We start from the raw sequence: 14470 nt of genomic DNA, 5'->3' as shown, positions 1-14470 counted from the left end.
TGAAGGAAGGGCTTGTCCACAAGTACACTGCTAGTCAGCAATGAAGCCAGGAAGTCCAAGTATGGGTCTACACTACCTACTAAAGGCACAGAAACACAGAAGCAGTCTACAGGGCGCAAGCGGAAGGGAGCACAGAGCCACTTGGAAACTCAGGCAAAGAGCACTCCACAGGATCCGGCTTCCAGAGAACGCCGGAGAATTAAAATAGCAACACTTGGCCCCCAAAGCAAAGTTTAAAGCACAACTGTTTTTTTTAAAGATGGGGTCTTGCTCTGTCACTCAGGCTGGAATACAGTGGTGTGATCATAGCTCACTGCAGTCTCAAACTCCTCAGCTCAAGTGATCCTCCCGCCTCAGCCTCCTCCACTGTAGCTGGGACTACTGGTGTGTGCGGCCTTGCCTGCCTTTAAAATGCAAATTAATAAGGGCTTGTCAAAGCCTCAGGAGCAACAAGGATCCCCTCCCCTTTCCCGAGAAGCCTCTCTGCTTCCTTAAGGAGCACCTTCCTCTTTAGATACACAGCATGGAAGTTCAAGAGAGCTACATTCTAGCTGTGACTCTGCTGTTAACTAGTGGGTAACTGGCAAAGCTGCTCCAACCACATCCGGAAAACCAGAAAGTTCACTTAGCTGATCTAAGAATCCCTTTCCAGCCAATTCACATCAGTTCAAATCAATTCTCATTTCTTGCTTCACCTAATGAAATTACTCGAGTACAGATTTCAAGATCTCATTTCAATCACCTTTTTTTTTTTTTTTTTTTTTTTTAGAAAATGAAAACAAGCATCTTTTTCCTTATAGCTTGTATCTCCTTTGAGTACTTTGAAATGGTAACCACACGACCCACTGGGGTTTCTTCTCTTTGATAGTCTGATTTTATGAAACACCCTAGAAATACGCTAAATTTTGAGTTTTTCTGGAATCAAACTTCAAAGCTGGAGCTGGAATGGAAATCCTGCAGTCTTTGTACACACCTTCTTCCAGTCATCCCTAGATCATCCCTCTTTCATGAACCTGACACATGCAGTAGCTTTACATCAATGGCCTTGAGGTTTTTCAGTCCTCTTAATACTTGATAAAATTAGAGAAATGCTATATAACAAAATATGTAAGAATCTATATGCCAGTTTAGTCACCATTATACTGTCTTATAATTCTTTAATTAAACTTAGTTACAAAAATGTATATATTTAATTAAATAAAAGAACCTCAAAGACCAATAACAGTTATTAAGAGTAACAAGCAGAAAATCTCTCCATCTGGTTTTCAGAAGAAACTGAAAAAAAAAATTATGAGGACTGGGTAAGAGAATCTACACTTTTCAATCTACAAATTTATGTGCACTTTATACTAACTCCATATATAACAAATCTCGTGTTATTTGTATGTTTAGAATTCAAAGAAAAGTACAAAATCAATTACATGTAAAACTCTGCCAGATCTTTTCCAACAAACTTAGCAGATCGAATCCTCCCAATGCTTGTATACATTTCAATGGTGGCATGGGACAAATCCTGTGGGGAAGTAAAAACACAATTATGTATTTGAACTTTTAATGATGGACAAATACTACATTTATTCACCTAAAGCTCACACAAAAGACATTGTTGGGTTTTTGTTTTGAGACAGAGTCTTGCTCCATCGCCCAGGCTGGAGCACAGCGGCGAGATCTCAGCTCACTGCAACCTCCGCCTCATAGGTTTAAGTGATTCTTGTGCCTCAGCCTCCGAAGTAGCTGGGACTACAGGCGCCACCACGCCCGGCTAATTTTTTGTATCTTTAGCAGAGACAGGATTTCACCATGTTGGCTAGGCTGGTCTCAAACTCCTGACCTCAAGTGATCCACCTGCCACAGCCTCCCAAAGTGTTGAATTACAGGCATGAGCCACCACGCCCAGCCCGCAGAAGACATTGCTAATAATGTAACATTATTTTTTCCTTTGCATCTATTTTTGTGAATTTTTCTGTAATATATAATCAAAATTGGTAACCTGTGTATAAATTATGAAGCATAATAATAAAAGAAACCCACAAACTCATCCAAAACATCTAACTTTTCCAAGGACTTTCTGCACGTGGGTGACATGCTGGGTATTTTTCATACTTGTGTGTATAAGAGGTACAGCCATTACGGGCAGACCAAACGCTCAAGTTGCCCATGACCCGGGAATGACGCTGACCCACCACACTTCTGCCTACACCGTTTTTTAAAGTTTTGCTAATTTAAGTCTTTCAAAATCAAATACAATAGCTCTGCCCATGTCCAAATTACTCCTTTTTACAAAGAAAAGTATTCACTAGCCTCTCTTATAATTTCTGTGTGAGCAAACCCAATTTGAACAAAACGGTAAATATTCAAAGATGATTCCATGCCTAGCATGGTACCATGGGCACTAATACACATTTGATGAACAACTACTCCATGTTTTGTCCACAACTCCCCAGGTACCAAAGAAACTAAAAAAAACCAACAAGAAGGGGCCGCCAACACCAGTTCCTTCCCAACTCAACAGGCCATGTAGCAAAGCCTTCTAGAGACAGGTATTTACAGAACAGACATTGAACACTTGTTAATACTTACTAAGTAGTGTTTTTCAAAAGCTTCCACTGATGATAATGCTTCTTTCAGTTTCTTATAAGGACTCTGAGCTGTGTTGGCTTAAACAGAAAGAAACGAGATTCCCTCTTCATCTTCATCATGTCCAGTCACATGACTTTACATTCACCTTCACATACTGCAGGTAGATGACCTCATCTGACTCTTGTGAAATTACAAACCGGCCAATGCCAACGGAAACTACATGATTATGTACATTCTCTTTCAATTCACATATTCATAAAATAGTCAAAACGCTTTGTGTCATGCTTTTCTCTGATCTTTAGAACTAAACTTTTTTAGAAACATATATTACAAATACTCCAATGAATTAAATTACTTCCGAAGTGATCTGAAATGGTCTCAAGTAGAAACAATGAAATATAAATACTATGTATTTTTTCCCTTAAACATGTATTCAATTTACTAAGAATGCTTTCAGCTCATCAGATATTCTTTAGCAACAGTCTTGCTAAATAATGCTCATCATATATTCCTACGTAAAACGATGAGTAATCCTCATTTCAAATAGCCTTATTATCCAGGAGAATTTTTTTTTTTTTTTTTTTTTTTTTTTTAGACAGAGTTTTGCTCTTGTTGCCCAGGCTGGAGTGCAATGGAGCAATCTTTGTTCACCACAACCTCCACCTCCCAGGTTCAAGCGATTCTCCTGCCTCAGCCTCCCGAATAGCTAGGATTACGGGCATGCACCACCACGCCTGGCTAATTTTGTATTTTTAGTAGAGACGGGGTTTCTCCATGTTGGTCAGGCTGGTCTCGAATTCCCGACCTCAGGTGATCCGCCCACCTCGGCCTCCCAAAGTGCTGGGATTACAGGTGGGAGCCACCGTGCCCGGCCAATTTATTTAAAAAAATTTGCTGGGAGGCCAGGGCAGGAGGATCACTTTAGGCCAGGAGTTTGAGACCAGCCTGGGCAATAAAGCGAGACTCCACCTCTACAAAAAATTAAAAAATTAGCCAAGTATGGTAGCACACACCTGTAGTCCCAGCTACCTGGGAGGTTGAGGCAAGAGGATCCCTTGAGCCCAGGAGGTCGAGGCTGCAGTGAGCCAAGATTGTGCCACTACACTCCAGTCTGGGCAACAGAGTGAGACCCTGTCTCTTAAAAAAAAAAAAAAAAAAAATCGTCAGGTCGTATTGTTAGAAAAACAGATCATCTGTAATTCAGAGAGACAGTGGTGCATTTGAACATGAGCTATAAAGTCTCTTAAGCCCAGGAGAAACTCAGCTACATTTCTGAAACGCCTTCCAATTTCTTCAGCTATTTCTAATATAGCATTATGCTGTTAAAAGGTAAACTATCACGTGCTTTAATCCAGTCAGCTAATAATGGGTATAATTTTCCAAATGGTGAGTAATATGATTACTCTTAGAATTTCGGTTAAATGTGCCAACTTGCAAAGGACATTTTCATTACTGTCCACCTCACCACTCACATAGGTACATACAAAAAAGTACCTGTTTCTGGTCGCTCAGCTCCCAAACCTGCCAAAAGGTCAACTGTCCTGTTGAGATCTTCTGAGTTAGGTCCTTTCTCTGACACAAGTCCACATAGATAGCCCAAGGACTTTAACTGTTAAGATAAATCCACAATTTCAATTAATTTGCCATAAGAGTCAGCAGGGAATTCAAGAATTTAAATATAAAAATTCAAATCCAGCAAAATTCTAGAAGAAATTTAGCTTTCCTACCCAATGACTCAAATCTGGATACAAAAATACATCCTACACAACAGCTCCCAGTGAGGCTTGGAGGGTGGGAATCCTCCGCTTCTGTCCTTCACCTCCCTGAGTTCCCCAGGCTATGCCTGCACCTGCATAAGCCCAGCCCTGGCAGCCTACCTGCTGCACACACCAGCACAGCTCTGCCTGGTAAGCTGACATTTCAGCACCACCCTCGTGTCCCCCGACTCAGGGTACAGAGTCAATTTCACAGGAGCACAGCAAGTGCTTGCTGTCTGCTGACTACATCGACATGTGGTAGGGAACTATGACTTCTTTGGCTGCACCCAGACACCTTCTATGGCCACTAAAGTGGATGCATCGTGATCTAAATGAGCAACACCTTTCCTCCAAACAGCAGACTTCCTCCGCCACCCAGGCATGGCCGCAGAGACAACGCGAGCATTCCACACTTGGGCAGGTAGGCACCTTTTCTGTGGCATAGCTCCACAGCCCCACAGTGTGGGCAATGTTTGAGTCGATCTGTGCCCGGTCACAGCAGCCTTCTATCCTCTGCAATACCTCCAGACAGCTCAGAAACACCCAGCAGTCCAGAGCACCAGGTGGGACGGAGACCTGTGGGGGTGCAAATGCGAACGTGTGAGGGGTGCTCTGGGAGAGCTCTAGCTTGAACAAACCCACATGCTCTAGCCTGAACGTGCAAAACCCTCCATCCTTCAGGCAGCCACCTCATCTAACAGTTCTGTGATATGCAGAGCTACAGGAGAGAGAAAGGGGCAGAGAACACTAATCACCTACATTCGCATAGGAAGAGAGAAGCAGTGTGACCTATATTCAAATGTGTTATCAGGTTTTATGTATAACTTTCAATTATTGTATTTTTGAAAACCTTATTAAGAAAAAGCCTCTGCAGGTCTGGATCTGAAAAATATATATAGAAAAAGAATTTTTTTAAAAAAAGGAAAAACCTAGAAAAAGACCAAATATGATCATTTACTCCAAGAGTGAGGATTGGGCACAGATTAGTGTCAAGAGGGGAGGGAAAACTAAGACTTCAAATGACTGCTTGGTCACATTTAAGAAAGATCACGTTCAACAGCAGAAACTGAATACCGAGTAGAAATATCACACGAGGAATTACAGTTCACTCTTCAGGCGTGATAAAGACAGTATATTTATGTTTGGGAAAAAGAGCTCCCTATTGCTCCCTATACACTGCAGTATTTACAGGTGAAACCCAATGTCTGTATTTGAAAAACGTTCCAGGGCAGGTGAACGAGGATGCAGATGAAGTAGAGGCTGGCCAGGTGCCGCGCCTACTGTAACTGTTCATGGGTCCTACATGGGCATTATGTTATCCTCTCTGCTTCTGTATTTACTTGAGCCTTTCCACTTAAAAAACAAAAAAAAGAAAACACTATCAGAAAAGCAAAATCGCCTGCTGTATAAGATGCAGGTTTTCCCCATATTTTAGCACTTCTGAAATAGGAATGTTTCTCTTAATCAAGTGGCATCTTACACTTTTAAGTGGCAATGCTGACTTTTTCTCTGGTGGCACTAACTTCATGATGTGTCTTAGTTTTGGTGAAATGTGTTCACCTGTGCTCTTCAAATCACCAGTCAACAGGTGATGAGCTGCCAATGCCGGGGAAACTGACTCCCATAAGAACTCTTGCAAGGCACCCTGAGCACAAATAAAGGACCTGGAACCAACAAGGAAGAACCAAAGAGCGACATCAAATGTCCCTATAAAAGCTAAAAAGCCCAACTTTTGAAAAATAAGATAAGCTACTTAAACCTTTTGGGGAAAAAAAATCAGTGTAGGTCAAAAACTGCATAATCGGAAGCCACTTTCATAAAGCTGCACAACTCTCTCACCCAAACATACCACACTGAGGGAAGGCACAGAAAAGCGGGGCAGCAGGACGCAGCTCTGAGATCCTGGACAGAGCGTGTCCCTCCGATTGATGAGCGTCCTCATCAATCAAACCACAGCAGGCCTGGAGCGGGCTGACCGCACCTTGCAGGCCCGCCTGGTTCCCAGGTGCCAGGAGATCTGGGATACTTTTCATCTCCCAAGACGCTACCACCATAAGTACCCACTGTGCAAAAGCTTCTGTAAACAGGCACCTCCCCTGGGCACACATTGGTGACAGAAAGACCTCCTGGGAGAGGCCGGGTGCCGTGGCTCATGCCTGTAATCCCAGCACTTTGGGAGGCCGAGGTGGGCGGATCACCTGAGGTCAGGAGTTTGAGACCAGCCTGATCAATATGATGAAACCCCATCTCTACTAAAAATACAAAAATTAGCCGGGTGTGGTGGCATGCACCTGTAATCCCAGCTACTCGAGAGGCTTAGACAGGAGAATCATTTGAACCCAGGAGGCGGAGGTTGCGGTGAGCCAAGATCATGCCATTGCACTCCAGCCTGGGCAACAATAGAGAAACTCAAAACAAACAAATAAACAAACAAAAACCTCCTAGGAGACCACGAGAGACTCTTACAAAGCAAGAAGACGTACAGTGCTTTTGGTAAAGATGCATCCACAGAAAAGGGAGATAAAGCCCAGGAGCCACAGCAGGGGAGCCGCGGCAGAGGACGCTGGATGCAGAAGTAAGAGCAGCCAGCGCACGAGGGCCGCTCCGCGACCAGGCGCTGAACTGAGTCCGCAGGGGGCAGCAGCAGCTGAAAGCTGAGGCGCCACCTGACAGCACAGGTGCACCCCAGAAAGGCTCCCAAATGATACCACCAAAATGCTGACAGTGGCACTAATTACTGCATGGCATGATTATAGAATAGTTCTTTGTATATTTTTTTCCTGCAAAGAGCAAGTCCCGCTTTGGTAAGCTTGAACGACAGTATTAAAAAAGTAGCAGCATCAGGCAGCGGCAGCTTTTCTGGGGTAAAAACAACAAAATCCAGTGGCACCCATTGGCCACTGGCTGCTGAGACTTCACCTTCAACTTCCATCCTGAAGGAGGTGGGAGAGAGCAGGCAGGTCCTGCACACACCCACGCCAAGGAACAAGGGCAGGCTTTCACTGAATAACAGAAACCTGAAGGTGAGCTCGGCCACCCCTCCCTCTGGAACTCACACCCCGCAAAGTGCAGAGCCTCCCCCAGGCCTGCTCTGGTCCCCGCTGCGAGTTCTCACCGGCTCCATGCTCTAAGTGCCTTTATTTCCCAGGAGAATCGCAGCTCCCTGTATTTCCTGTCACAGATCATTTTAAAATTTCAGTTTTTATGGGAAAAAAAGACATGCATGTGAATTTGGCATGTGATGTGGCATACACAACCCTTTCTGCAGTGCCACCTTGCAGAGCCGCCTGCCTCGTATGTTACTACTTACTGTGTGTGTCTCTTAGCTCCCACCCAAACCCCAGGTAACACCCCAAAGGGGGCCGGGCACTCTGCTTCTTCTCTATACTTTAGAGGGCCTGAAAGAGGTGGGCTCCGCAGCAGCGAGACCTTCCACAGTAAGACATCTAAGACTTCCAGACATGTTAACGAAACAAATTTATTTAAAACCTAATTGCAGTGATACTTTTTCATTGCTTTGAAAAAACAAGTGGCAAAATGCATACAACAAGGTATGTGAAGGGCACAAACCCTAAATTTAGAGGTCGATGATTTCTACAAATGTAACCACCACCTAATCAAGAAATAAAATTATCCTAGAAGGTTCTCTCAAGTCCCTTTTCCCAGTCAAGATCCACCCAAAGAGGCACCCTCCTCCTGACTTCGGCCACCATCAGTTCCTTCTGGCTGATTTGTGAACCTCATGTAATGAAATCACACAGCATGTCCTCCTTTGTACATGGGGCTTCTTTAATTCAACACAGTATCTTTAAGATTCAACCTTGCTGAGTCTGTCAGCCTGTTCTTTTTCACTGCTGCTTATTAAACCTTTCTAAAACTTGGCCACGGTTTATTTATCCACTCCTATCAAGTGTCTGGGTTGTTTCCAGTGTTTGGCTACTATGGGTAAAGCTATTTGCAATGTTACCCCTGCCTCAACGGAGGGATGACTTCTCAGGATCCGAAGACGCCCCCAGGCCCAAGTGCGCCAGGCTACTCACAGCAGAACACCGGCAGCGCCAGCACTCTTCTCCCACCAGCATCCCTGCAGCAGAGACGCAAGAGCTCGGGGGAAGGGGACAGAGAGTGCCAGAGCCACCCTGGCTTATTTTACCCATTAGAGTGCAGCTTGAGAATAAAAAACAAGAGTCTCACAAACTCTGGAAAAGAGCAATTGTTCTGCAGCCATGGCTTCATGGCTCTGAGTCGTCCAAACAAATGTCAGCCCCTTGCTCCTAAATGGTGGCCGACACAGAAAATGGGCACCTCAGCCAACAGCACGAAGGCCATGCCTCTATGGTGGCATCTGCCACCCAGCATGCCACAGCACCCAACACAACAAAGACCAAGCCTCTGCTCTGCCCTGAGAGCCTGAGACTGAACGGCAGAGCGTGCAGATTGGTCACCTCACTCTGGAACTGGGTGGTGGCCTCACCGTCTCCAGAAAACTCACATTTCCCTAATGGGCCATCAGATACCTCTTGGCCATTTGGATATCATCTTTTGTGAATAACAGACTTCTTAAACAAATTCTTAATTTATATTAATTTTCCTTAAAGCCCCTCCTCCTCTCCTGATTGCTGTATTAGCAATGGCAAGTGCCATCTTGCCACTTCCAAGTATAAAATTAAAGGCATTCTTGTTCTTCTCTCTTTTGATACCCCTACCACTTGAGTGCAACCCACACACTGGAAGGTACATGAGTCCTAGGTGAACGCCTGCTATGCCTCCCGCGAAGGCAGCTCCCGCCGGAACTCCCTGCCAGTCACCAGCCCCTCCACCTGCCAGACAGCTCACAGCAGACTGGTGTAGCTTCACCGTGAACTTCAGACACAAGGAATCAAAAAGTATGCCTTCTCTTATCGCTTCAACCCGGGAGGCAGAGGTTGCAGTGAGCCAAGATCACGCCACTGCACTCCAGCCTGGGCAACAGAGCAAGACTCCATCTCAGAAAAAAAAAAAGTATGCCTTCTCTTGTGTCTAACTTCTTTAGCTCAACTTCAGGTTGGTTAGAGTCATCCACTACGACCCATTCACGTTCATCACTGTACCCTAGCACACTACAGGGCCACAGTGCAACGTTGTCATCCCTTGGACAAGATGAACATTTGAGTTCTTCCCCGTTTCTAGCTCCAATGACTCACGGGTGCCACAAGTATCTCTGTGTACTTGCCTTCTGAGGCACGTGTGTGTGCATGTATCTGTACATACCAGGGGTGGATGTGCTGGGTCAGAGGGCGTGTGTTGTAATGGCAATACCCATTAGATATGGCAAACAGCCTTCCAAAGTGGTCCCAGTGATGCACACTACCATCAGTGAATGAGCGCCAGCATCTCCACCCTCCCACTAATACCTGGGGAAAGCCTTTCCATCCTGGCCATTCTGGTGGTGTGTGCTGGTACTTCATTCATAATGGTTTCAGTTTGCATTTTGCTATGATTCATGAGACTGAGCCCCTTTTCATGTTTATCGGCCATTTGGATTTCCTCTCTTGCCTGTTTTTCTACTGGTTTGTCAGTCTTTCCGCATTGATGTATGTGAGTTCTTCACAGTACGCCCTGGAGTAAGGGCCCTTTCTTGTCTATATATACTGTTTGTACTCTTCCAAGCTGCGGAGGGCCTTTTCACTCCCTTCAGAGTACCTTTCGGTGAAGAGAAGCACTGATGTTTACGTGGTCTAATGCAGGACCCTCTTCCTTCACGGCTGGTGCATAACCGTAAAGGTTTCATGTCCTATTTAAGAAATATTTGCCAACCTTAGGGTCCCAAAGACATTTTCCCAAGTTATCTTCAAGAGTTTTCTTATTTTATTTTTCATGTTTAGATCAAAACTCCACCTGGAATTAATTTTGTTTATGGGGTGAGATCAAGATTTGTTTTTATATATGGATATCCAGTGGACCCAGAACCATCAATTCACTAAATTTTTCTTGAACCTATTTATTTAAAATCTGCCGGCTGGGTGCAATAGCTCACGCCTGTAATCCTGGCACTTTGGGAGGCTGAGGAGGGTAGATCACTTGAGCTCAGGAGTTCAAGACCAGCCTGGGCAACATAGTGAAACCCCATCTCTGCCAAAAAATACAAAAATTAGCCGGGCATGGTGGTGCGCACCTGTAATCCCGGCTACTCGACTGGCTGAGGCAGGAGAATTGCCTGAACCCTGGAGGCGGAGGCTACAATGAGCCGAGATCACACCACTGTACTCCAGCCTGGGCAACAGAGTGTTTCAAATAATAATAATAAAAAATAAAATCTACCTCAACTGCCTTTTGGAACTCCACCTTTTCCCTTGGACTATGGCAGAAGTTTCCAAACTCTTCGCCTCTCTCTGCCTCTCTCTGCCCTCCGCCTCACTAGGTCCTAACCTTTCATGGCTCCCTACTGGCTACAGAACAAAGGGCAAGCTTCAAGGTGACACACAAAGAACTTCAGAATTTCCCTTCATTGCCCTCAAAGCCTGCCTCGCCCCTGAAGTTCTAGCAAGACCAGGCTCCTTCAGAGCACCTTCAATAACACCATCTTCTCCACCTGAAACGCACTCTCCCGCGCCACCAGCAGTCACATCTACCTGGTGAGTTTTTACTCCCCCTACTCATGCCTTAGCACGTAAGCTTCATAAGGCCAGGAATTCTATTTCACTCTCTGCTGAAAATACAGTGCCTACCACAACGGTTGGCACAAAACAGAAGCTCAATGAAGATCTGATAAGTGAATGAGTCCTTTTTTTTTTTTTTTTGAGACGGAGTCTCACTCTTTTGCCCAGGTCGAGTACAGTGGCGTGATCTCGGCTCACTGCAACCTCTGCCTCCCGGGTTCAAGCAATTCTCCTGCCCCAGCCTCCCGAGTAGCTGGGATTACAGGTGCCTGCCACCACGCCCAGCTAATTTTTGTATTTTTAGTAGAGACAGGGTTTCACCATATTGGCCAGGCTGGTCTGGAACTCCTGACCTCATGAGCCGCCCACCTCGACCTCCCAAAGTGCCAGGATTACAGGCGTGAGCCACTGTGCCCAGCCTGAATGAATCTTTTTAATGGAGTTCACACAGGGCCTCCTCTAGAAAGCTTCCCTAGCACCTATCAGGCACCTGCAAATGTTTACCAAGCTGACCTAAGGCATCCGGCAAAGCTGCCTTTCCCTCCCTTACAGTCCCCTCTGTGCACAGACAACACTTCGTCACTACTTGGACACTGTGCTGATGACCCGTGGCAGCCTCATGCTGGTAGGTGGGGCCCTTTCCTCTTCATTTATGTGCACCCCCTATCCCTGTCTCCCACAATGCCTGGCAGGCAAGGAAACGTTTCTTGAATGATTCTTGACAGTCCTCTCTTTCCTTTTGTCCAGTGAGCCATCAGTTCTTCTTCAGCAACAGCTCTCACAACCACCCCTCCTCCTCCAATCCAGCTCCTCCCCCTCATGGCTCATGGGTGCACAAGATCCTCCACCTCCACATGAGAGCACCCACCCAGCAGGGTGTCGGGTACACTGTAAGCCCTCAGCAAACACAATCTACATTCCCACACTACATCTCCGCCTTTGTCCTCTGCCAGGCCTGCACCTCAGAATACCGATCCCAGCTGGCCAGCTTTGACTGTAAACCTTCTTCTTCCTCTGGTTCAACCTGCAGGTTGGCCACACACAGCCTCTGTTCACAAACGGGCCAGCTAACTCTGACGGCGTCCCATGCACGGTTCCTCCGTGCCACAGGCTAGGCTGGTGACTCTCCTGGGGTCTGGAGGAGTCCTGACCCTGCTAGGCCCACACGGTCTGTTACGTAACCAGCAGCTAAGCTGATAAAAGGTCAAACGCTGAATGAAACACATTCCAAACCCCCCAAAAAATCACTTGGGCAATCATTGTAACAAACACATTATGGCCTTCAAGAAAGTATCTTCCCCGTTCTTCTAATTTGGCCACAAAATATGTAAGTATCATACTTTTTTCTTACCAAAGGTGCAGGAAAACAGGCATCACTAGCATGACTGAAAATGGGAAGACCTTTCTGGAGGACAAATTGACAACATAGAGCTTTAAAAACATGTCTATCTTCGACCTTCCAATTCTACTTGTATGCATTTACACGCAAAGATGTATGTATAAGGATACAAACTGCTGCAACTGCAAAGAATTTTGAAGAATTCAAATGTCCAAATAGGAGCAAGGAAATAACTGCAGTTCATCTATACATAAGGAGGCCATGGACAAAAAAAGGGAACCTCTTCCTGCTAGCAAAAGCGACGACATTTTCTTCGTATATTTGTCTGTTATTTTCCAAATTTACATAAAGAAAACATTCAACTTTCGTAAATGGAGGGAAAATTAGAAATTGTTACAGGAAAAAAAAGGAAATACTCTGTGAAGGAGGATCCTGAACTCCTGCAGAACTGGCCTCACTTCACGGGTGTTACCGCTCACCCCAGCAGCCAGCTGTGCAAGGTAGGCACAATCTCCATTCTTAACACATTTTCCATTAAGGGAGTGCACAAGGCTAGCAAGCAGCACCCACAGGGCAGAGGCCTCTATCCGGCCGTCTTGCTCCCCTCCTCGGCCCCCGTCGCCCCTGGAGTGTGGATCAAGCCCTACTACAGAGCAGGGCTAGTTTCCATCACAGCTGGCCACTTCGTTGCCTCCTATTCTCTTTAATTAAATGAGGTACTTCAAATCAACTGGTAAAGCAACCAGGATGTTAGCAGGACGTGTTTCATAAGCCACCCACTCGAAAGTGGGACAGTGGGATCTGCAACTGACAGTGGCACACCTACCCCCTGGCCTCTGCTCAACTGTAGCCCTAAAACCTGACTCTCACCAAAAAATCCTAACAACTAGACTGGAGTAAAAACTACTGCACAAGAGAGAAAAACACAGCCACGGGCAGCTCAGACCTGTAATCCCAGCACTTTGGGAGGGGAGCAGGGAAGATCACTTGAGCCCGGAAGTTCCAGACCAGCCTGGGCGACACAGTGAGACACTCATCTCTACCAAAAAATTTAAAAATTTAGAAAAAAGGAGAGAAAGAGAAACACTTCTGACGTGAAGTTACTAGCGAAGCCCTCTAAGTAAACAGTGTGAATCTCAGTGTTGATCAAACACAGGTGCAAAGTGTGCAAAGAGGATTGTGTGGGCTTCAACACAAGCGACAAGGGAGGCTGTCCTCTCCGGCCTGGGAAGCCGAGAGGCACAGCGCATGTAAGGAGGCGCAGCCAGCTGTGTGCATCAGAAGGAGATGAGGAAACAGGAAGCGGGTTCTTAGAAGGAAAGAGACTGACAGACTGTGAGAAAGTCATCAGTGGGTGACACGTCCTTGCCTCAAATCCAGCATTCACCTTTGGCCACCTCCTCTCACTGGAGACGCAGAACTCAACCGTGCAAAGAGGTGCAATAGCTATGACTAAAAGCAATGGGGCAGCTTCCACTCAAGGAAAGGCCAAGGGGACAACAACTTCATTCAGCAAAGCAAAGGGCTCGGAAAATACACCACGGATAAGAGGCTCCTCACATGATACAAAGCCTTGAAAATACCTGTGACTTCCCGGCCCTGCAGACGAGCACCTAGAGGAGCCAACAGACCCCATATGGCTCCTGTGAACCCCGACGCTACAAGGGAACTCCAGAGCCCACACCCTCTATTACCTACACATTTCTCCTTCCAGCCGCAAGGTAATAACAAAACTAACAGCCCTCTCCAATCAGCCTCTTGGGGTCGTCTCACTCAGAAGACATCATGTCTGAATCATTTGGACTTGAATACTTCAATTTTCCCCCCTCCCGGCTAGTAAGACAAAAATCTCAACATCAGGTGAAATCCCTAGGCACACGTGAACAAAGAGCCCGGCTCTAGGAGTGAATGGTTCCCTCACAGCCCCGTCCCCAACCCGCAGTTGGGCTGAGCATCCCAGGCAGAGTCTCTAAATCCAGGTGATTACAGGCAGCCCAGAGGGTCATTTCGAGGTGGAAAATGTTGCTTTTCCTCATTTGCTTCATTAGGTGAAGAAAAATCATTTGATAAAAATTCTTAAGTTTCTGAGTTTGTGACTTGGGCTAGGTACTAATGAGCTTAGCTCTGAAATAAGAACTTCTCCTTTTGAAATTAAC

General features: G+C 45.9%; 1 protein-coding gene across 4 annotated transcripts in view; it reads right to left on the bottom strand.

The window, feature by feature from the left end:
- TRAPPC10 (trafficking protein particle complex subunit 10) overlaps nucleotides 1-14470 on the bottom strand; it is a 94294-nt gene that overhangs the window by 27191 nt on the left and 52633 nt on the right. For all 4 annotated transcript variants that reach the window (XM_004062887.4, XM_055373694.1, XM_019017703.4 and 1 more), the window contains 4 exons: nucleotides 4767-4913; nucleotides 4075-4189; nucleotides 2581-2657; nucleotides 1422-1513 (listed from right to left, as the gene is read on the bottom strand). In XM_004062887.4, the coding sequence (XP_004062935.1) occupies nucleotides 1422-1513; nucleotides 2581-2657; nucleotides 4075-4189; nucleotides 4767-4913 (431 nt within the window). The remainder of the gene's footprint in view (nucleotides 1-1421; nucleotides 1514-2580; nucleotides 2658-4074; nucleotides 4190-4766; nucleotides 4914-14470) is intronic.

The sequence above is a fragment of the Gorilla gorilla genome, chromosome 22 (genome assembly GCF_029281585.2).
Source record: "Gorilla gorilla gorilla isolate KB3781 chromosome 22, NHGRI_mGorGor1-v2.1_pri, whole genome shotgun sequence".
Taxonomy (NCBI): Eukaryota; Metazoa; Chordata; class Mammalia; order Primates; family Hominidae; genus Gorilla; species Gorilla gorilla.
The sequence above is the reverse complement of the archived record's forward strand: the minus strand, read 5'-3'. Positions and strand labels throughout refer to the sequence as shown.